Source organism: Lepisosteus platostomus, chromosome 23 (assembly GCF_059453375.1).
Source record: "Lepisosteus platostomus isolate fLepPlt1 chromosome 23, fLepPlt1.hap1, whole genome shotgun sequence".
Classification (NCBI taxonomy): Eukaryota; Metazoa; Chordata; class Actinopteri; order Semionotiformes; family Lepisosteidae; genus Lepisosteus; species Lepisosteus platostomus.
The window spans coordinates 7,851,744-7,875,741 of record NC_142633.1 but is presented as its reverse complement, the minus strand read 5'-3'; the positions used below and the strand labels follow the sequence as shown (position 1 = coordinate 7,875,741).

The following is a 23,998-nucleotide window of genomic DNA, read 5'->3' as shown; positions in this document are numbered from 1 at the left end:
ATTTGGCTTTCGGCCCAGCTCAAACATGTTGGATGTCCATTCCTGGCCCACTGACGCACAGTTCCGGCACCTTGTGGACATCCGTAGAGTCTGCTGGTAACATTCTGTCCAATGCCAAAACCATTAGGAACTTCAATGTGCTCTCTTCCTGTCTCTAGTCAGGCAACATTCTCCCATCTGTAAGACATCCTCATTGATCTTTGGCAATCAAATGGCATCCTGAATGCTCCAAACTCTTCTGACAGGCATGCACAGCCCCTTGCCAGTTGGGAGCATTCAAATTAAGAGTAATGACACCACTTCTTAAGTTCAGGTGCTGACCCCTCATTGACTTCTTGTGAGCGCAGAATAAGACATTGATCCAACTATCAGCTATCCACATTGACAGCTGCACAGTCTGTTAGGTAATAAGTCAATTTGTGCACCACATACGCCGTTCCACAAATGTTTCATAACCAAGCATTCCTAACCTTTTCTGAGTAGGGCATTGTCCTTCTATGCAACAATGTTTTAAAAAAGAGTCTATTTTTGCAAAGGAAGAGAGTAACTTCAGTTGAGCCATTTATCCAGCTCAACCCTATTTGATCAGATGCTTTGAGTCACGGGTTGATTCCAAGAATCTGAGGTGGAGAAACATTCAATTTAGGAAGGATTGGCTGCAGGTTTTCTATCTGACCAAAACATTGCCACCCCCTGCTGAACAATCACACTGCTGCAGCAGATAAGGCCAAACAAAAGATTTCCATCACTGTCACCTTTTATCTGGCATTTCTTTCTTGGTATTACTGTTCTGCCAGCTTCCCAGCCTACATCGCTGTACTAAACCTCACCCACATTCCCTATCTAACACAGCAATGTGCTTTAAGAACAAAAGACTGTATATTCTTGGCATTTAGCGTTAACAAGATCCCCGTTTCTCTTTGTGTACCAGCCCAGCTGTTAGATAAACCAGAGAATTTATGTGGACATCCTGTGGTTAATCAAGAAATACAAATTAACAACACAAAAATTTAAAAATGGATATCTGGTCATGTTTAGGTAAAAAATCAACTAGCGTTGTCTGAAACTGGTATATACTCTCACAATTCAGATTTAAAATGCATTTTGTTTCTTATGCATTATACAAGTACCATCACTAATAAAACTAATAATTTCTCAAAAACAACTGAGCTCCAGCTTGACTAACAGCTTCCTCTTTTGAGTTATAAACTGCACTCTCAAAAAACACATAAAGCACCGTTAAAATGAAAGATCTTACACTGTAGCTGAAGTCATTTTCCAGGAAAGATTTCATAGAAAAAATATCAAGTTTCTGAAGGATCGATGTACAACTGTACTGTATGGAAGTACTTCCCATATGAGTGTGTAAAGACATACTGTATAAGCTCAAAGTGTAGGCCTTCAAATCCAAAACGTTGCAGAATTCTGCTCCAGTGATGTTTACTGGAGCATTGGACTTCACGACAAACTTTTTGTGAGGAATTCATGAACTTACAGATACGTTCAGGTATATTTATTCAGAAATAAAGTGAACATCTATTATCTTTTACTGCATACAGAGGTACAGTAACTCAACTTATTATGTGGCTCTTTAAGTTAATTTTGTATACCCATATTAATTTACATTTGCTACAGCAAATGGTGTGAATACTATAGGGTTTGAATGTAATCAAGTTATCTATTCTATTTACTTCTTTATTTGTTTTTTTCTTGCTTTGAATGTGTGGTGTACATCGTGTTTATAACAAAAACAAATTGCGACTAAAGAAAAATAAATGTGAGCGCAGGTTTGTTTCGTTACAATATTGTGCTCAAAACTACCTGTTTATACCCCAGTGCCTCACAAAAGTTAGAAAAACACTGCAACTCTCAATTTACATTGTGTTACTTAGAAATACTGTATTAAGACTGCCGGTTTGAAAGAAAATTAACTTCAGATTTTTTTTTTAGCCTTCAACTTCATTTTGCAAGCTGTGTTCAGTCCTGAACGTGAGATGTTATGCCTCCACTGAAATAGGTGGGGTGTTGAAAGAGACTGCACGGCCTGTCATGTCATACTGTAAAGGGCTCCAAAGAAAAGTAAGGTTCTCATTGGATTATTAACGCTAAAAAGCTTCCCAGAAGAGAAGATGTGAGTTCTGAAACATTAGCCAAAGTTGACGCATTTTTCCCTCCTTTCAGATGTTTGAATGTTATAATCCAGTGAGTTTTTAAAGCCTTAGGCAAGTTATAGAAGAGGCACAGTCTTGCGAGACACTGATTTGCAAGTGACAGACCGTTTCTGAACTGGTGTTGTCAACTCAGCACATTTCTGTATAGAATAATGTATGGAAATGAATGAGTTTCAGTAAAGAAAGTTATATTTGATAGGTTATACTGTAATTTAAAAAGTGTTGCTATACCAAGCCAATGCATAGATTTGCCCAGGCATGATGTTTAAAGAGACTGCATAATGATGTTTAGGTGTTAGACAGCAATACCTTACAGGATGCCCTTTTCTGTTGTGTACATTTATAGCTCAGATTTATTCTGTATCATATCTAAACTAGAGAAAAGTGATAGGTCTAAGCACCAAAGACTTCACTATGACTGGAACATGGATTCCAGATGGATCTGTGCTCTTGGTATTTAAAAGCATGCCTTATTATCAATGCTGATCTTAATATGGACTTTTTAATTTAGTGCTTTGGCATTTATGTCAATCCACTTTTTTTTGCATTCAAATAGATGGCAAAGAATTATTCTGCTTTGATAACTTTGATTTGGACTCAATATTATGGTATGATTTTTAGAATTGACAGTTCTCTTCCATATGATGCTGAATCAAAACTCTACAAAGTTGTGGTACATTAAATGGACTGTAATCTGTTTGTGAAGTCAGCTGTGCTGCTTTAATGTTCGAGACAAACTCAAAGCCAGCAACTAAAGTTATGCTGTCAGATAGAGCGAGTGAGGTACTTTTGAAGTGACTCAGAGAGACCAAAGGGTGGACTGAAACTTGGATACTATTGGGTAATGAATCTATGCTACTGATGACTTTCGGTCTGTTTTCCTCTCTTCTAAAAGCCACACATTGTGCAATGCAATGACTGACCTTCTATTAATGGGAATTCTGCACTTGACTGTGACCAGGCTTCAATTCCCCTGCGGGTGCTCAGAACTAATCAGGCAGTTAAAATCATTGAGTGCCTGTTTTGAACACAGAGGAGATCTGTTTTGTTTATCCAGTCCACAACAGATCAGCACTTTCCAGGCTGTAACACAGCCGAATCTGTGACATTTAGTAAAAAGAAGTGCTGCTTGCATAGGTCTGTGCCAAAGGAGCACAGATATGGGTGCGACCTCTAAAGACGTACTGGTACTGAAACAATCTAGAAAGGGAAACATCAGAGGTGCAACCACTTTTACAACATCTACAATCACATTGATATCTGTCTTTTAGAGTGGCATCTACACTGTTAAAATAGGTACATAATCTCATTTTCATAGCAGCTGCTCTGTGCACTAGAAACATACAAAAAGAGGATTATGAGTTGGAAACAATGGTCTTCAACAGACCAGCTACTAGATCTGCTTTTTCAGCAACTCAACTGCCTCCTCGTTTACATTATACAGCAGGTTAGGCAAGCAAACAATGGCACGTATTGCTATATGTAACATATCTATGTGCTTAAAGAGTATTTAGATATTCACATATTTTCAAAATTTTAAAATTTAAATAATTTTAAACTTTGTTATCTGTACCTCGAACACATCTTGATTATTTCACTACAGGAAAGAGTTAGCAGGGCCAGACAAAACATTGAGCATGTTAGTCCAGAATACAGTTCCTATCATACTGGTGTAGTTCATAACCAATCAGACACACAGACACATTTCAACACAGAATTTAAGACTCGTTATTTTAGTTTGCATGCAATCAGACAGACGGACACATTTACACAGCCACTTTTGATCAGGATTAAAATGCTTCAGTAGCATTTAATCCTGCTCCAAAATGGCAGAGTAAACTCTACACGATTGGATCACATGCTCCTCTCCAGGAGGTGGTGTTAACGATCAGGATAAAAAAAAAAAACACCACTGCCTCTGATCCTGGCATGTATACACAGATAGGACACCTGACATATGTTGTGACACACTGATGTCTTTTGACTGGCGGCAAAAATTAAAAACATTCCAGACAGCAGCACCATCACAGCAAGTACTTTACATGTTTTGGTATTTACCCTTGATACTGTAGCTGAAAAATATATTTGCAACTTCTAACAAAAAAACGCTATGTACTACCTCCTTGATGTTGAATTCTGCAATCGCGTGCCATTGTACATAAACCGCATGAGATTCTGTCTTTCTGAGGCAATGTTGATCTAGCTTGAAGGGCATATAAATGCTACACCTCACTCCAGGATCACATGTTCTGGATCACATGTCATGTGACTCTACAGACAGGATGGAGGGGCTAGGAGCGGTGTAACATCCATACTGCACTTCCGTTCAATTTGCAACAATGAAAAAATGTCTCAAACTAGGCTGAGTGGTGTCCTCCGACTTTGTAATGTTATGTAGGAAAGCCCTGAAGCAAACATTTCTCAAGTTGCTGAAACCACAGAAGCAGGAAGAAAATCATGTCACATTCCTATACTGACATTAACAGCAGGATGCTGCCATTTTAACATTCTTGCTATATTTTGTGCGGTTAATTTAACACTCAGCCTCTTCAAAGGACTAAACTATACGATTTCCTTTTTTGTTCTGCAGCACTTGTTATCATCAATACTGATGAACAGAGCCAAACAGACAGGAAAATAAGCAGCATGATTCAGAATCTAGAATCTCTTCTTATTGATTAATAGGCCTATGTCCAGCAGCAATGTTTGCCATCTGTTATATAACTGAGGTTAAAGCTTGACGCTGTTTGAATGAGGCTAAAATCAATCACTTTGAAACTGTAAACAAACTGTTTTCATTTGACTAGGTCACAGTTTAATAAAACAAGATTTATGTAGTTGTTACTGAAATACGTTGCACACTGAAATAAGCTCTACTGTAAAATTCATTCAAGAAAAAGCTGTTAAGGATTGTCAGTTCCACTAGTAGTGTCAAGAAAGGGATTACAAGAGACAATCTTTTGCAATAGCGAGATTGTGTTTCATGTTGATTGACAGAAATTAAGCCTCTGTGTCCTACTCATTACTTAATTATGTCACTCCTAACTATCATTAAAGAACAGGTAAACATAAAGATCAGATTCAGAACTGAATTGCTACTGAAGGAACATTACATAACTTCAAGACAGAAACTAATTTGAGTTGACCAAACTTCTGACCCTATTTTACAAGTCTGTAGCTCAACAATCCAAGACCAAATGATCTTCATTGGGAATATGAAACGCAGCAGGCGGACCCAATATGGTCCCACTCCTAACCGACCATCTCTACTTTTACAATGCGTGCAGAATTAGAAAGAATAAGTCACAGAATGTGATTTCAAGAAGCAACTTACACAAAACCCAGAAAAAAACACCAGAAAAGCCTCTTTGTGTAAATCTGTGTTAAAATATACAAAGCAAAAATCTTTAAAATGACTCACCTGCATGAGAGTCTGAAGGGGATTCAGAGCAGCAGACCATATGAGGGAAGAAAGAGAAAAGCAACAGGATTAATAATAATAATAATAATAATAATAATAATAATAATAATAATAATAATAGTGTAGTACAGTTCATGAAACTTAAAAAAAATAATTAATATTAATAACATGTATGTAAAAAAATCAAGTACAGACAATGAAAAGATAATCACTTTCCAAGGAATAATTAAAGGCTTCTGCTGCGGTTCAAAATGTGTTTTGAATTTTTGTACTCCAAATAAACTCCAGCCAATTTCTAAGAGGAAAAGCAACCAACCCGACATTTTCACCTTGCAGTGTTTCCTGCTGGATCTGTCCCCTTGAAAGTTTACAATTGGAAACTTCAGAACCTTTCTGAAAAACCACGGAAGACGCGACTGAACCTTTTGCAAAATCACAAAACTGTACATTGAGAACAGACCCAGGCCTGACAAAAAACCTACTCACATCAGAAAGCAATGGGTTTGGAAGTCCACACCGAGTGGAAACTGTTCCGCTTCAGGAACCTTGCTAGAATTCCTGGGGATCACTGGGATCAGATTTGAGCCTGTGGGTCGATCTTTGTGGGTTCTATCCCTGTTCACCCCCATGTGCCCAGAAGTCAGCTGGGTGAGACACTTCAGTAACCCCCTGAGATCCAAAGGACAATGATGATACAACACATATGGACTGTTCTCTGGCCCAAAGAAAGGAACTGAACTAAAGGAATTGAATTGTCTGAACCTCAGCCCCCAGTCATTTACCATTTAATTAAATTAAGGCCAAAGGCAATTTATCTTAAGATCATAAGAAAAGGTTACGAACAAGAGGAGACTGTGTAGTCTGGATATTGACTTTCTTATCGCTATGAAGATAAGAAACTGAAAAGATTTTGAGAGAAGTACCACCCTCATAAACAAGAAGAGCAAGGGACCAGATTGCAACTGACTGTGCAGAGAACACAGAATTACAGGCATTTGAAATAATAACAGAATAGTTACTGTACTGTATTTCTGAACGTCTTTTTGCTTTCTTTGTATTACAGAAAAGCTGTTTTGCACAGCATCGTGAATTGATTATGAAAAAAGGTGTAGTGTGCATTTCTTTGTGGGACAATAATGATGACTCATACAAGATCAGGCATCCAAATTTAATTTAAAGGCCATGATGGTAAGTAATGCTGTAGGTCTGGGTGGTGATTTTTAATGCTGTAATGATCCTGAAGAAGGATAAAAATAGGCACATTAATTCAAAGGCTAGTAGAGTAGATCTTTCTTGACTGATCGTCTGCTTTTGCTATTTTTGTTTCGTCGTAACAAACAAGTGCAAAACTCGTTAAATATATTGGTTCAGTAAAATAAATCATTTACCCATCTTTTATAACCACTTCATGCTGTCATTTACTTTCCCTAGATCTCAATTATCAAAGAAGACCAGATGCAAAGGGATTCATTGCCCACAAATACAGAGGTAAAAAAACCTGAACGTTCTATTCTAGGAGAGCCTTTGAATAATGAAATGCTTCAGTACAGCAGAAACAGTTGTCTAAAGAAAGAGGTAATTGCACTGATGCAAAACCCTGATGCTCATCCCAGTAGGATATATTTGTGCTGACAACTGAAGATTTAAATACTATAGTCTGTCAAGAGCTGGCATATAGTGAAAATAAAGTTTCAGTATTGTCTTATTATACAGTAAATGGGCCAGACCTGCACTGAGCTGATAAAGTTAGAAGAGAGAAACTGAAACTGCTGAAACTCTGATTTGCAATTTAGTTCTAAAATGAACTGACAATGACCCTGAGGCACAGACTTGAGAAGAAAATATTTCATCTCGGTTCTGGTTCAAGGTGGCATTTCAGTGTTTCCCTGTTGTTAACTGTTGTTAAAGTTTTCTCTTTAGATTTTTTGCCGATCGGACACATTCCCTTTTCACTTTTTCACCGTTAATGTTTTTTGTCTTTCCCGAAGAAAGCTGCTGCCAAATGCAGAGGGGGAAAAAAAAATTGTTAACAAGGCTTAAGCATGTACTGTACATGCAAGGCTCTCTACTGCATATGCATTTCTGAAAATAAATGTTACTTCTCTTTAATTAAATCAACGGACATAATGAAATCCATCCACTTGAATTTAACCTAACCTTTCTAACTGGACCACTCTTCTAAAAATACTGGAGTAGCACGGTCCTACTCCAGCATTTTAGAAAATTTTTTATTTTTATTTTTAGATGATTTTATTTCAACAAATAAAGTCACCCACAAGGGGGGATAATGCAGTCACTGCAGGGCGTGCCAGTCAGGAGAAGTGGTTTTGGGGATGGAGATATCGTCCTCTTTAATGATAGTTGATCACCTTGATGCAATACTGCCTGGTCATAAGGTGATGTGCATTACCGGATTAGGGACACCAGACTGCATTCTCTGCACAGAGATGGCTTGCAAACCAGGAGCAATTTGGAGCAAACCTTCAGACTACTGAGAGAGAACAAGCTAGGTAACTATTGGCCGTGACTATCCTTGTGACACTGGAGCATCACCATTGTGGTGTCCAGTGAGCAGAACTGTAGCAAGAGGCCATTCTAGACGTTGACAAGTCACAGTGAAATCACTCACAGCTCCAGACATAACCAGTCCTGTACTCCCCAGTGACGTTGAAAGGAAATCAGAATTGATGGAGGATTCAGAAATAATAATAATACTAAAAACTTTATTTAATATAGCGCCTTTAAAGGTGGCTTCTCAAAGCACTTTATGGAATGACAACAACAATAAATAAAAAGAGTACACAACAGAAAACACAATTAAATTATACAGAGGAGACCGTGGATGGTGGTACTGTAGGATGAAAAGCAGAGGGGTGAAAAATGGAACTCGTTAAGTAAAGGCTCTTCTAAAGAAGGTTTTGAGTCTGGAAATCACAGCAGCTGACACTTCCCAGGACACAAGGAGCAGCGATTTATTGCCTGTCCAGTGTTCCAGGTTGGAAACCACTCTGGGTGACTGGGCACAACTGGAAGAGCATGCAAGAAGACCCAGTTGTCATTGTTCGGAACCGGTCACAAACTATAGGTCAGGGCAGGTTTCCAGGCTCGGCAGGACAAATGAAAAGATCCAGCAAAGATGTTTGGAAGCAGATATTCTACACAGATGCATGGACTTTCTCCAAAATCCACTGGCAAGTCCAGAGAAGGGATCTGATCTAATCTGAGGATGTGGGGAAGGAAGAGGGGCTTTAAATGTATAAGGCAACAGGAATTCTTTTGGATGCAGGAATGTGCACTTGAACCAGAGAGGATACATAAGATAGATGCAGACACATGCCTAGATGAGTGGAGCAGTAATTAAACTATGGAAACAGTGGCAGAGGAATATTAATAGAGCTGTAGAAATTAAACAAAAGCAGAGTAGTAATTAAAAGCTAGGACTAACGCACAAAAATGGCTATAAAGCAATAGCTCCCATATAAGAACAAGAACAACAGGAAACTTAAAAATCAAAAATAAGTCTTGATGTGCCGTGCTTAAATGCCAGATTGCCATAACTGCAGGCTTATTTAAATGCTGAAGGTCACAGTATCATCAGTATTAAAAAAGTGCTAATTCCAAACTACGGCTGCATAGAACACATTTCAGAGACAATTTGTGGAGAGTGGAAAGCTGAAACATATAAAATTCATCTCGAGTGGGCAGCTGCATCAGTGCCAAGGCACAGTTCAATCCAGGCTGAAAAGCAGAAAGGAGGAAGGCAGCAATTCGGCTGTGGAGCTGATCGAGATGACAGCCCCTCTCACGCCTAACTTAGGCCTCAACAGCAAAATCCCTGCGTTTCCTCTTTCTGCTTCCCAGCAAGGACTCAAGCTTGACTTCAGCTTACTGTGTTGAAAGAATCACTTGGTGTGCAGGAATATGGTGAGCTCCTATCTAGGATTATCTGTTTCCCGAATTGTTCTTTTTCCAGTTTAAACTCTGCTGACTCTATGACTGAACACCAGGGTGCTGGCCATGAGCTGTAGCTGAGAGCGTCTCAGAGGGGGTAAGACGTGGAATTGTAATGCACAGCACATTACATGAGAATCACACTGTCAATGCCTTGAAAAACAAACTCAACAATTACAAATTCCCAGATCCCTTGTTTTAAAATCTGCTTAATCTCAACGGTGGTGAAATGTCCCAGTCTGCTCCTCATGGACAAAGTTAATTGCAGAAGTGAGCAAGGTGCCTATGACTGCCTATTTTCCAACAGATGGTCACCAATCCCCCCCTTTAAACTACTCAGGCCCTAGTTAAATGCAAAGGCCATTTCTTTTGATCAGCAGAACCTATTCATATGGAGATGGGCCTGACTGGATCAGGGCTCAGAACAATGAGGTGTGATCCTAAAGATTCATTTGACAAAAGCTGTAATTACAGCATAAATTGGCACAAACTGGCACCTCATTCTTTTCTCAGTAATCCTCATATCTTTGCGAATTTTCAGTTGTTATGACTAATATTATATCGGTGCTGAGTCACTGATACAAAAACATTATCATAAGAAAATCTACAGTATGAATCAACTATCTTTAACAAGCTCAGAAAGGATTCATTAATAGAAAATGCCTCCTTGTGGTCAAAAACAGTATATAATTCAGGATTTGAAATACAAAAAATAAAAATAATCTATTATATACATCTGAAACTAAAACAATTAAAAACAAACAATTAGTATACTTAGGATTTGCATTGAAAAATTAAACATGTAGGGGAACTTCTACAAAAACATTGTAAAAATACAAGTTTAAAGACATTTTCACATATACAATATATTAACAAACAGTTTCCTCTCAAATATTTGTCATCATGTGTTAAGTCTTGTTGACCTGTTGTGAATACATGATAGGGAGTAGGTGCTGCCTTTAAACTCTTTCTCAGTGTGATATATTAATTTTGATCTGGGAGATAGTGCTCAGTAAAACGTGAACAAAGCCTAGTGCTTTTCTATGTATCTGACAGCCATCGTGCTAATTTCCAGGAACCTTGTCATCTCCAAGCGTTAGCAGAGATGACGGAGTCATTTGAATCAAAAGTCCTCTGTATCCCGTCTACAGTATATTCGGTCACTTCTATTTTTTCTTCCTCTGTAGTTAAAATGAATATCCTGTCAGCCAGAATTATCATGCCAAATGGCACTGTGAGTAATGTTACTGCAGAAACAGCTTGTCTTTATACTGTATACCCATTATTGTGAGATAGTGTCAGAAATAAAATAATACATTGAATAAGCACACTGATATACTGTACTGTATATGCATGTCTCACTATTTAATACCTTAAATTATATAGGCTATTTCAATAAGACATTGTCTTTATTTTCTCATATTCCACTGGTTATTCTATAAAATAACCATATTTATGTAGAAATTCCAATTTTTCTTTGTAATGATTGGAAGCATTAATGAATGCTAAACAGTTTTCTATAGCTCATCTGTAAGAACAATAGCTTTAAAAGGGTTCTATGGCTTACTAGATAGTATGACTGGAGAATACAGTATGTTCATTGATTACATATTTTAAGGCTATACTTGAATGGAGTTTAGCTTTCTTTAAGCACTTGGAAAGATAGAAAATGCATTAGATGCTAGACACATATCTTGGAAGTTGGAAAGTGCATCTCAGGTTTTTTGATTGGAACAACTGCTCTGCTCATATTCAATCCTTAATTTCTACCAATTATACCATTTAGTTCAACACCAAGGATGCTTTTAGTTTATTTGAGAATAAAATGGAAAAATGAAAAAATAAAATTGCTCTTTATTTTCAATCCAAGTCATCCGAGTTAAAAAAATAGACAGTCTGGGACCTTAACCTAGTGCAACACTATATTTTAAAATAGAAAGCTGGAGGTTTATCCTGAATCCCTAGTTTCTGCCATGCAAAATTACTTTTCTGTAACTGAAAATAAAACTTTTAGTTGATATCCCCCATCCCCCCAAATGTAGCTTTACTATTAATAATTTCAAACCTATTTCATTTAAGCCAGCTTTTAAATAAAGTCACTTCCTCTTCTCATATATTATTTAGAATTAGACCACCACAGGCAGCAAAATATTTTGAGCAGAGCATTTGAGTGTATAATCTGTATCAGCAGGCATGGGATAAAATTTCTAAGTATAGCAAATAAAAAAATAATTTGACATGTTCATGACGTTAAATATTTCAGGAGAAGTGGCATTTGATTAATCGTGAGATTGAAATTATGTCGCATTGATGTGAAAAAGAGAACTTTAAAAATTAATGGAAATACCTGAAAAAGTATCTAAGTCTGTGTCATGGCTTTGCTTAGCACTGTACTGCTTCTTTCATCTCCTTCCTCTTTTTCAGATGGTTTGTCCTAACAGGACAGGACTTTTAACTGAAAAGTATTTATCATCTGAACTAGTTTATTAAATAATTACCATTATTCAATGAAAATTACATGTACAATATTAAAATATTTGTATTCCTGCTGAGGTACTGAATTCTTTCAAGAAGAGCTATAGAGAAAAGGTACGTGAAATACTTAAATACAAGAAGTACCAAATCATTTCAAATGTCTGATACAGAAGGCGTTAGAAATTTCGGAGCTCAAGAAGGTAAATGTTTTCAGCAATAAAACAAGATGAATGACTTCTGAAAACATTACAGACCTTTAGTGCACTTCTGTCTATAGAGATATCTATTGTCAATTTATCTTTTGATAAAACAGTTTCTTCCTTCTGATTTTTTACTCTTTTCCGAAAATTTGGATGTTAACCAGTCATCAGGAGAACGTAAAATGTAACTAGACAAAACCTGGCGATACTGGGTAGAGTTCACACATGCAGTTTTTCACCTGAAAGTCTGAATTATCACTATTATTAGGTTTGCTAGAGAAGAACCACAGAACAGCAGTCTCAGTGAATCACACTGGGCCTCAGTGCTTTTCACAGAGATTGGATTCTGTGTGCTGTCCCAAAGTTAAGGTATCAGAGCTGATCCGTCACCGCTAACCCACCCCTGAGCAGAAGAAGGAAGAAAGAGCAAGGTCCGATCTTACCCTCTGCTGGATGATGGCGTGTTTGTGCTCCATGTCTCTCTTCTCCACGGCTGAATCTATCACCAGCTGATCCAGCTACACAGGAGATTAGAAACATGACAGAATGTATGACTGAAAAGGCTGCAGTGCAGAAAAATGCTAAAAAAAAACAGACAAAGGCTTTATTTCAAGTGGTTTGTGCATACCCTGAGCTCTCCGTTTGTGGCTGTTGTGAAAGACGTTATTAAGCCTCACGATTTAAACTCGCAAGCAATTAAAATTTAGCAGCTACAGTGAGAATTGGGGCTGGCGGGTGACCTAGGACTTCTTGGCATCAGTGAACATTTTCCCTAGCTAAAGTACCCTTCTGTTTATTTTCTGGTCATGTATATTGAATGCCGCACGAGTGATCATTCCAAAAATCTTGGGTTCCCTTTGTATCAGCGCCACATTTCGGTATATCATGCAGCCTTTTTTTAAATGACTCTCTGTTTGATTCTATCTATTTTGCACCAATCAAATGTAAATGCTAAAGATGTCACCTTCCAAGTAAGACTTTTTTTTTTGCAAAAAAACAAAGCCCAGGACAGCAATGGGAAAGGTTGTGGAGAGAATATTACGGACCACACATTATACATTATCGTGACTGTATGAGGAAGAGCTTGAACACGTCATTGTACTAGCCTTGTAGGTTACGATAATATGTGATCCCGAGTCTTTCGATATCATGAATCATAAGTTGCCTAGGCTACTAGTTATGCTGTGCAATTCAGCTCCCTTTCATGAAGCCAGTCCAGACAGATCTTAGATTTACAGTAGCTACAAGGCTAATGATTTCAAACAAACAGATCTCTGATTATACAGTAACTGTTAAACATTTCTGCATTTGTTTTTCATTTGCGATACCATTTGTTGACCTTGAAGTACCTTGAAGATAACTGTATGTATATCCTTGATATCGTACAAAGCTTTGAGGATATTGATTACATGAATTAACCCTGCTCGTAGTGTTCAGTGGACAAGATGAGGGAAATTCATTTAGACTAGTAATTTATTTAATTCCAGGAATTATTCTTTTTTTTTTTTTACTGTGAACGCTAAAGAGCAGTATTCCTTTATGCTATGTTCTGACCAGGGATCTTATTAATGTATTGTGTAATTGTAACCTTACTTCCCTTAATTACTTCATTTTCCAGAATATTTCACTTTGTCAAATTGTTTAGCTGCGGACATCTATCTAAATATCGAATCTTGTTTTACAAGTTGGTTTATAAGGCTCACCGAGTTTGCATTTACAGCATCTTGCTTTGTGTTTTCCATCATACAGACATGGTACATTGTCACTCTTGAATAGTTCAATAGACTCAAAGTCAATTGTACCCATCAGAGTAGCCAGAAACTCCAGTTAAATCAAACACTGATCAATATAATGCATCGTAAACAAAAGAAACAGAACCATTCATCCCTTATTGATAGTTAAAAAAATAATTCCAAACATGGCCTCTTCCATACAAACACATTTCTGATCAAAGATGCAGAGTACTTTTCAAACAATTACATCTGAGCAAATTCAATATCCTCAAGACAACTCTTACCAAAAACCAAAAAAAGATAATTAGTGCAACAATTAGATCAAAATTGGAAGATTTCAAATGTGACTATTCCTTCTCGGAAACAGCCCCTTGGCCATCTCATGTTCCCCTTAATCAATAATGAATTAACTTGTTTAATGAAGCATCAATCCCATATGACTCCATAATTCTTCCAACAGAATGTTGCCAGTTGATCTACTTGGACAATGTATTTGAAAAGTTTCTCAAATGTTCTCACATGGAGAAGAGAACAAATGATGTGGTAGCTGTGTTACTCTGAGTACTGTTCTTGGCCAGTTGGTTTTCATTTTTTGCCTACAAGATAAGTTTTAAGTCCTGCCCTGTTGAATCATTTAATACCAAAGACAAAATCCTGATGAGCCTGGAAAACACTTTACTCTGTGATTAGTTCGGTCATAATCCATTCTCCGTGTTTTGCTAGGGTTCCTTAAGGTCAGGAAACTCCAGGAGGCAAATTTTCACAAGCATTAAGCCTTAAGCCTTAACAAGGGAGAGGACTGGGTTATTACTTTGAGAAGTATTCCCCAAAAAATAAAAACAGACAAGGGGAAAAACAAATAAAAACCCATACACTGTAACTATTAACATGAAGAGAGAACACCAATGTTAAATCTGGGTATTGACAAAATTCGAGGGTAGTAACTTGTGCCAAACACACTCCTGGAAAAGTGGTTTTAGAGAAGAAAATGACATATCAAGTACAGTAGGTGACCAGAAAGAGCACTAGACAGGCAGGCCTGTACCAGTGGACAGAGGAGGTAGCATGAGGCAATGATACAGATCTGCCAGTAAGTTTCTCTTCAATCACACATCGCCTCCACTGTGTCCTGTATGATAAACTGAATGTAGGAATTAGCATCACAGTAAAAATGCTGGGGGGAAGCACAGAGAACAGTCAGACCTGAGCCTTATGGTCCCCTCAGTGTTGGCTTTTCCTATTGTCCTAATGAATCAGATCTCAGTGCCCTAGCAGGGACACAGGACCTGACAGTGGTCTGGAGGTATGCTGGTGCTGTACTCTTCAGACCCGGTAGGCCAGGGCCAAGGTGCATTTGGTAGTGATGGTTCATTATCTGCACCATCATTCTTGGAGGCACCTACTACCTACTAACATTTCTCAGGATCTGATTGTGGAGAGTCCGATAGTACGACTTTTCCCTCAGATGCACTGTACCAACACCATAATATCCATATTACAACATCCATATGTGTTTGTGGAGTTCTAATCTTGTCTAGCCAATGGAAAGCATTAGTGTTGCCACAACCCATTAGTGAGAGAGCAGTACACAGACTGCCAGGCACTGATGCACACCTGCATAGCTTATTTCTCATACCACACTTTGATTGTCCAAGTGTCAAAACCTCTGAGTGAAGTACTCCAAGTGACTGATTTTCTAGGTGTCTTTGTTAAAACTGATTAGCTTCCTCACAGAACATCCATATACTACACTGCCTTGATCGTGTGTGACTTCCAAGATGGATATGAGGCCAACTTACAAGGAAGATTCTAAGGACATTCATTCTAATGGGCTCTGCTGCTTAAGTTATTCTGCTAATCAAAGTGAGAAGCAGCTCTGCAATTCTCTTACCTCTGCAGCCAACTTTTTCATGTAGGGGTCAATTTCATCAAGGAGATGGTAGCCCTGCTGGAACAAAGTGTACTGGGCGTTCATGTAGGACAGCATCTGTAAGGACACGACAGGCAGCCCACAGTTTAAAAGGCAGCACCATTTCAGGAGAGCTGCAAACAAAAAAAAAAAGCAGTCGCACACACACTGAGATGATACAGAAGCCACTTACCGCATCCAAAATTTCAAATTTTTTCTTTGCCTGGAGAACATTGATCTAAAACAAAGAAACAAAACATATTCAGAATGCCAACTAGCTCCATTACACCATTTCATATTTTGCTCCTTAAGAATTCTCTGGTTTCACTTCATTTTACAGAAATGAGGTCATTACTTTTTCAATTATTTGCACTGGTGTGATGCTTCTCCCATATCTTGTTGTAAAATAGGCTATAACCCCTGACCTATAACCTTGGAGAAAAAGAGAGAAAAAGAACCTGAGTAGAAAGGTGATTTAATTTGGGTTCATTGTGTAAAATCAAGTTAGAGGACCATACTAATGAAACCAAATTTCATTTCTGTGACCAAGCTAAATTCATCAGTCATTAAAAACAGGAAGTACTTCATCATTGTAAAAGGTGTGCCAACCCAACCCAATAAGATGGAAAATGACCAAGGAGGATCCTACCCCCACGCACCCAGAAAGAGGAAAATGAGAGGGAAGTGTCTAACAGATCATCTAACAAAAGGTGCATGGGACCCCTGTTCTCTCACTCAGCAAACCAACCAGGCACCGAAGTCAGGCTACAGTTTACATTGCAACCTATAGCCATCTAGTGGATATTTGTTATACTGCATCATGATGGGCTCTGATGATGGGTGTCTTAGATACCCATTTCATATCTGACTTGCAATGCGGGGAAAAAAGCATTTTACCACCTTAACTGAGATCCTAGTAATTTCTGGTAAAATGAAGTACCCCCGACAATACGCTCTGACCTTGGCATTTTTGACCGGGAAGTTGATTATAAGGTTAATTAGAAGGTTCAGCTTGGTTTTGAAGACATTTTGGGTTGAGATCATTATGGAGGTACCAAAGAATGTCACATTTTACTTTCCCATTTATTGTTATAGCTACTTCAATAATAAGTGAAAAGTTAATTTCTTTTGGTCATTTGTTTAATATTCCATATCTGGAATATACCATATACCGACCTATTGTGGAACTGTTAAACAAGTGAACAAGAGATCCAGACTCCTCTGACACACACACTGGCAACAGTCATTTGTCAGTTGACATGCTATGAGATCGATGATTAATAATAATAATAATAATAATAATAATAATAATAATAATAATAATAATAATAATAATATGGCAGCACCAGCACACTACATGTCAGCTATCAGTGGGGAGGAGAACAGAATAATGAAGCCAATTCATAGATAGGGATCATTAGGAGGTCATGTCTCCTTAGAGAGACACCACTGCACAGCAATCATGTCACGAATCGCACACGGGCGTGTAAGCGCTCCCACATTTCCACGAGCTCTTCTCTCCCTTAATGTCCACGCACCAATCTTCTCAGCACTATTTAAACCCTCACTAGTCTTCCCTTCCTCGCTCACGATTGAGGTCTCCTCCCTGAGCTGTGTATTTGTATGTTTCCTACCCTGCTTTTCTTGTTGTTAGACCACCGGTATTCCGACTCAACGCCTCCCTTTGACTACGTCTTCGCCTCCCGATTTGGTACTTACGAACTCTCGATTCCTTCCCGGATTTTGGTCTAGTACTTGACCACGCCTTCGCCTACCGACTCAACGCCCAACCTTTGCCATCGGAAGCGCCTCGCATAGGATCCCTATCTACCGAAGCCCTGACAAATCAGTGAAGATCTTGACCAGCTCAACCTCTCCTGACTCTACATGTAGTCAGACTCAGCCTTCTGCCTCCAAGCCCTGAGGAATTCTCCACTTGAAGAGTCCTGGTCACAGTCAGCTAGTAACCTGGCTCTGGCTTGAAAGGCTCAATCTGTTTGTGTTGATCAACCACCTGTTGTTTCTTTTTCTTTGACGTTTACAGTCATTTCCACGAGGGCAGCTTTCTCAGTTCCAGTCAGGCACATGGGCAAGTCCACAAGGCTGCTGTCTGAGAACACAAACAGCAGCAGCTCCATGCCAGATGGCGTAAGAACTTAAAAAAGTAAGGTAGACGAGAAGGGGGCTTTCAGCCCGTCGAGCCTGTTTGGTAGTTTCCATTTAGTTGGTACGAGGATAAAAAAAAAAGACCAAACAATCACTTTTTATAAGAAATGACTGTATTCATTTCTAAAACATGGCTCAGTAAGGAAGTAGATTTCCATACTTCCACAATCTTTTGGGTTAAGAACTGTGTAAAGAAAGAGGTCACTTTCACAGGGCTTCCATTGGCAATTTTGTAAAATTGGGATGAGCACACAGTTATTATGCAATGTCATGGTATGTTGGAAACTGCAGTTTTAGTTGGTCTATGTTTAATGTTTGGACACAATTTGCCGTTTAAAGTTTAAGTATAACAGAACTTTATAAAGCTCTTAACTTACAGATAGGGCATAGCAGAACTGAATGTTTTCATTTGTATAAGGACATACTGTACAAAGCTTTCTTTCGGCCTAAGACTTTTGTTGATGTCTTTTTGATAAGCTAAGAAATAATAAAATAAAAAAAAAAAACTAAGAAGTTTGTTGCACTGAATTATAGAGGTCATGCGCATGCGCTACTCAAAGTGCTTACGATCTTTCTTGCCTGAAGACACTCTTAATATAAAAAAAGGAAGCAAACTAATTATGATTACTGCCAACAGGCATAATGAATTATGTACAGAGATGAGCAATCAGACTGAATTTGTCACACTCTTTCCAAAGGCTAAATATTATACCGTATGTAGGCTAAGTGCAACACATTTCTTAGTTACAACAAAAAATACACAACAGAAAGGCAGGCACTTTTGGGCTTGAAAATTACATTAGAAATGTGTGTCATACCTAAAGCACTTTGTGATGGAAAATGATTGCTGTGGCTTTTCTACAAGCTCTGAGTTTGTGATGATTTACAGTGAGGATAATGATAGCAGCCTAGCATTATGCTATGCAATGTTGAAAAGGACAGATGAGACACTGGATTATGTCCTAGTCCTTTCCGACGTATTCTGCTAATTTAATTTAATTTGATCTATTTTTATTTTTGACGTCAAAGTACACGGACACAATCTGTCAGTGTCAGATTTTGCACAGGGAACAAAAAAAAAACAACGGAAACTTTTAACCTGTAGTTCTAAAGATGTATTTGATTGCCTTAAAACAACTACATTCACATGTTAAAAATATGTTTAGAATAAACAGATAAACCATTTTAATGTTCCAGAATTAATCTCAAATGATTTATTTTCTGGAGAGTACACAAATTCTGGGCGTCTAGTGTTGGTTGTTGCCTAAATGTATGTTTTGCTTGCTACTTTCATAAAATATACAATCATTTTCAAACGTTTCACGAACAGGTCTAGAGAGTGCGTCTTGAAACGCAGTGCGCTGACACCCGGAGGCTGTGGCAGGGATTACAGTCAATCACAGGCTACAAGGGCTGCAGCCAGGAGATTGACACGAACAACGCATCCCTGCCTGACGAGCTGAACCACTTCTATGCCCGCTTTGATGCTCTGAACACGGGCAATGCTGAGAAGACCCCAAGTGTGCAGGGCGAGTTTGTTCTGAAACTCTCAGAGCAGGACGTGCAGAAGACTCTGAGTAGGGCGAATATCCATAAAGCTGCATGGCCTGATGAGATACCACCCCGCGTCCTCAGGATATGAACGATTACCGCCCAGTAGCATTAACATCTGTGGTGACGAAATGCCTGGAGAAGCTGGTGTTGTCACACATCAACTCCTCCATCACAGAGTCCCTGGACCCCTTGCAGTTCGCCTACCAGAACAACAGATCAGTGGATGATGTTGTCTCCCTGGCTCTACATACAGCCTTGGAACACCTGGACACTAAGGACTCATATGTGAGAATGCTCTTTGTGGAATACAGTTCAGCATTCAATTCCATCATACCCAGTCAACTGGTGACAAAGCTCAGGGGATTAGGACTGTGCAACTCTGTCTGCAACTGGATGCTGGACTTCCTAATCGAGAGACCACAGGTGGTGTGGATAGGTAATAAAACATCAACACCACTCACCCTGAGGACTGGCACCCCACAAGGCTGCTGTCTGAGACCAAGGTTGTACTCCCTATTCACTCACAACTGTACAGCAAGACACAGCAACAACCGCATCAGTAAATTTGTGGATGAGATAGTAGGCCTTATCAGCGATGATGACAAGTCCACTTACAGGGATGAAGGCCGCACACTCACAGCCCACTCAGTATTGATGGAACAGAAGTGGAAACAGTCACCAGCTTTAGGTTTTGGGGAATTCACATTTCTAATGACCTAACCTGGACATTATCTTGAAGAAGGCTCAGCAGCGCCTCTATTTCCTGAGGTGCCTCAAGCAATGGGGGATGCCAGTACCTGTGTTGCTGAACTTCTACCGCTGCACCATCGAGAGCGTCCTCACCAACGGGATCACCGTGCGGTACGGCAACACCTCTTCTCGAGAGAGAGAAAGGCACTACGGAGTATGGTGAATATGGCCCAGAAGATCATCAGCTGTGGTCTCACAGAGATTAAACAGCTCTATGTGGACCACTGCCATGGTAGATTTCTGGCCATCACAGAGGACAGTCACCACCCCGGGCATCACCCCACTGCCCTCAGGCAAGAGATACAAGAGCACACAGACACTTACCACTAGATTCTTCAATAGCTTCTACCCACAAGAAGTGCGATTGACAAACACATTTGGCCATGCCCCTTGGACCACATCTACACCATCTACGTCATTGTAATTTGATTTATTGTACATCTGCAGTCATTGTTTACATGTCTGCATTGTTTACATTCGAACTGTTTACTTGTACATTGTCTACTGTTTGTTTGTATATTGCCTTGATGCACTGTCTGTGTTTTAACAATCGAGAGACTTTTGAAAGTAAGAATTCCATTGTACCAGTACATGTACCAGTTACACATGGCAATAAAGTTCAAGTTCAAGATGGGATTGTGGGACTGAATTTCAGAACGTTGTACATCACACAATAACTGCAGACTGCACTGATTCACTGATCAGCATACCCCTTTATCTCTTCCCTGGACAAAACTAGTACTGTAGCAATAAAGGGATTCCTGCATCTTACTCCAGCACGATTGTCTAGTCCAAAAAAAGTATACCAAATGTTCTTAATGGGTGTTTTTGTGTAAAAGTAATTTAAACAGTGTGCAAAGAAAAAAATCTAATAAAGTGTACAGCTATGTGTATAGTTTTTACCACAGCAGATGGTAAGAATGCAATATGAACTACTATAACTACTCTTGATCATCCCGGTGGATGCTGCACACTGGTGGTGGTGGAGGGGAGTCCCCATTACCTGTAAAGCGCTTTGAGTGGAGTGTCCAGAAAAGCGCTATATAAGCGTAAGCAATTATTATTATAATTATAAATTATTATTGATGCTGCTGTATGTATTTGAATATTTCTTATAGTTAATTATATGTCACTCCATGGTAAACACCACACTAGTATGGTGCTTTTCATTCTTGTTTTTTCCTGGGAGAAAGAGCAGTTCCCTTCAGGCCACAGGGCTGACGAGTGCTGGCAAACAGTGAGAACAGAAGGTCAGAAGCAGACAGGTATTGCGTACGTACAGTATGCCTGCCGTTTGCACAGCCAGAGAAAATCATTTTCCAGCACTCTCTGACCTTCAGAAAGTCTGAAAAAATGGAATCCCATTATTGAAAACTGTATCTTAAGGGATTCTTGATGTTAGCAAATTATTCTCTTCCATTACCACCCAGCACCACGATCCCTGAAGTTTTTTTCATAACCAGTCACCGAATCCTGCAGCAAACCACTTTATTTATTAATTTATAAGTGAACCTGATTGCAGTTTACTGCTCGAGCTTTTCTCTGTGCTGCCAGACCCACTAAAACGCAGACCAGTCCAATCATGTCATGATCTGAAGTGCGGAGGAGAGTGTGAGTTTGGGATGAGTATGAATTAAGACGAATTAATTCCACAAGAAAGATAATACGCGCCATTTCACAGCAAGGTGATATTTTGATGGGTGGTACATTAGTCAGCATTGCTGCTTTGCAGTTCTCGGGCGCTGGTTCAATTCTAGACCTGGGGTGCTGTCTGTGTGGAGCTTGTATGTTCTCCTCAGGTTTGTGTGGGTTTTGGCCATGTGCTCTGGTTTCCTCCCACAGTCCAACGACTAACTGGAAGGTTAATTGGCTTCTGAGAAAATTAGTCACTATGCGTGTGTCTGTCTGCCCTGCGATGGACTGGTAATCTCTTCTAGGGTGTATTCTGCCTTGCGTCTGTTGCTGGCTGCGATCCTGTACTGGATAAAGCTGTTAGAAAAAGGAAGGGTGGAGATATTTTGGAACAAATGTCTTTGTATTGAAGAGTATCCAGCCATTATCAGAAAGCTGTGGCAACACAAAGCCTTATTTGGAAGCAGACGTGGAACATGCTACATAAAGAACGACAGTTTAGACACATCAATTAACCCAGACAGCATGTCTTCAGGACGTGGGGAAAAAAAAGGGGCGCACCCAGTGAAAAGAAACTACAGGTAATAAAGGTAACAATAGGTAATAAGAGGACCATGCAAACTCCACAATGAAGGTTCCCCACTCTCAGCCCAGGACTGGACATCATCCTCCTTGCTATCTGTCGGTCCATGTATTCAGGACTAAATTTTTAATACTTTATAAAAAACTGCCTGCAGTTACAGTAAGTAACTATCAATGCCAAGTTAATTGTTCATTCTGTTCATTTCCTTCCACTTAGTACATGCTTCAAGCCAGCCATTATGCAGTATAGTTCAGATTGACAAGTCGGCGCTCTATAATTTCAACCAAAACAGGGCTAAATTTAAGTGTCATTCACATTTCCAGTACTGATGTTGCACTGGAGGTACAGTATACTGTACACCAAGGGGCCTCTTCCAAGGCTCAGCCTGTTGCCTCTTTGTTTCCAAATTCATCCTGTTGTACCACTGTGCCTTCTGGTTTCTTCTCTGGTGGAGTGCTGCATCACGGGCTAACTGATTTCCATTTCATTTTTGAGATGTTTTTTGAAATCGCTTTGAGCTCCCCAAGTGGATTGTGACTTGTCACTATGGAAACCTGGTGTCAATTCCTGAGGTCAGGAAAAACCTCATTTACTGTAGGTATGTGGCCTGACATGTAACTAACCTCCCGGTTCATCATATACAGATCACCTCTTAACCTGTTTACCTCTTCATAGAGAAATAAATGACCAATAATTATTCTTACATCACTTACGGAAACATGCATTAAAAAGATGTGCTTTACCACTTGCTGTTCCCTACGTATTTTTAGTCTAACAGAAAATTCATCCCAGATTTTTTGCCTGTTTATTTAAGTCTGTCAAGTTATAAAACCATGTCAAGCCCTTGGATACGACCAATTTTTTTGGCTACTAAAATAAATTGCATGACGGTCAAAGCTCAGGTTTTCCAATTCATCTTCTCAGTTTTTGTCCTATTTAATCCTCTAGATTTAGCCTAGATTTAGCTTTAGTGAAAATCCCTCTGTTAAATAACTGTAATATTTTAGAAGCACACAAAATGGAAATCTCCATACCAGCATGTTGTAACAACATCTTCAATTATAATGTTTTATTTTACGCAACAGTGTAATTCACAGAAATGCAAATACACTTGCCCCATCTACCCCACTAATACCTTCACAGCAGAGCAAAAGTCTGCAGACCCCATTGATCTTGATGCCTAACATGGACTGACTTGTGATCCACACTGTATATCAGAAACAAAGCTCTACAGGAAAAAAAAAACATACAGGAGACACTATCTTACAAAGCTAAACAAGAGCAAGAGATGCTTACTGCTCATATTTGTCGAGGGAATGTCTCCTCATCATCCATGCTCAATAGCCAAAATATCAGGAATCAGCCAAATTAAAAGACTCTGTGTCAGGCAGTGCCTGGTCAGTCTAAGAAACATGATTATAATAATGTTTCTTTATTAGCCCTATACAATTTC

General features: G+C 39.1%; 1 protein-coding gene across 8 annotated transcripts in view; it reads right to left on the bottom strand.

The window, feature by feature from the left end:
* LOC148641970 (arf-GAP with coiled-coil, ANK repeat and PH domain-containing protein 3-like) overlaps positions 1 to 23,998 on the bottom strand; it is a 177,348-nt gene that overhangs the window by 50,775 nt on the left and 102,575 nt on the right. For all 8 annotated transcript variants that reach the window (XM_088616932.1, XM_088616931.1, XM_088616936.1 and 5 more), the window contains exons 7-10: positions 16,054 to 16,098; positions 15,843 to 15,938; positions 12,662 to 12,736; positions 5,593 to 5,604 (exon numbers count right to left, since the gene is read on the bottom strand). In XM_088616932.1, coding sequence (XP_088473058.1) covers positions 5,593 to 5,604; positions 12,662 to 12,736; positions 15,843 to 15,938; positions 16,054 to 16,098 — 228 coding nt within the window. The remainder of the gene's footprint in view (positions 1 to 5,592; positions 5,605 to 12,661; positions 12,737 to 15,842; positions 15,939 to 16,053; positions 16,099 to 23,998) is intronic.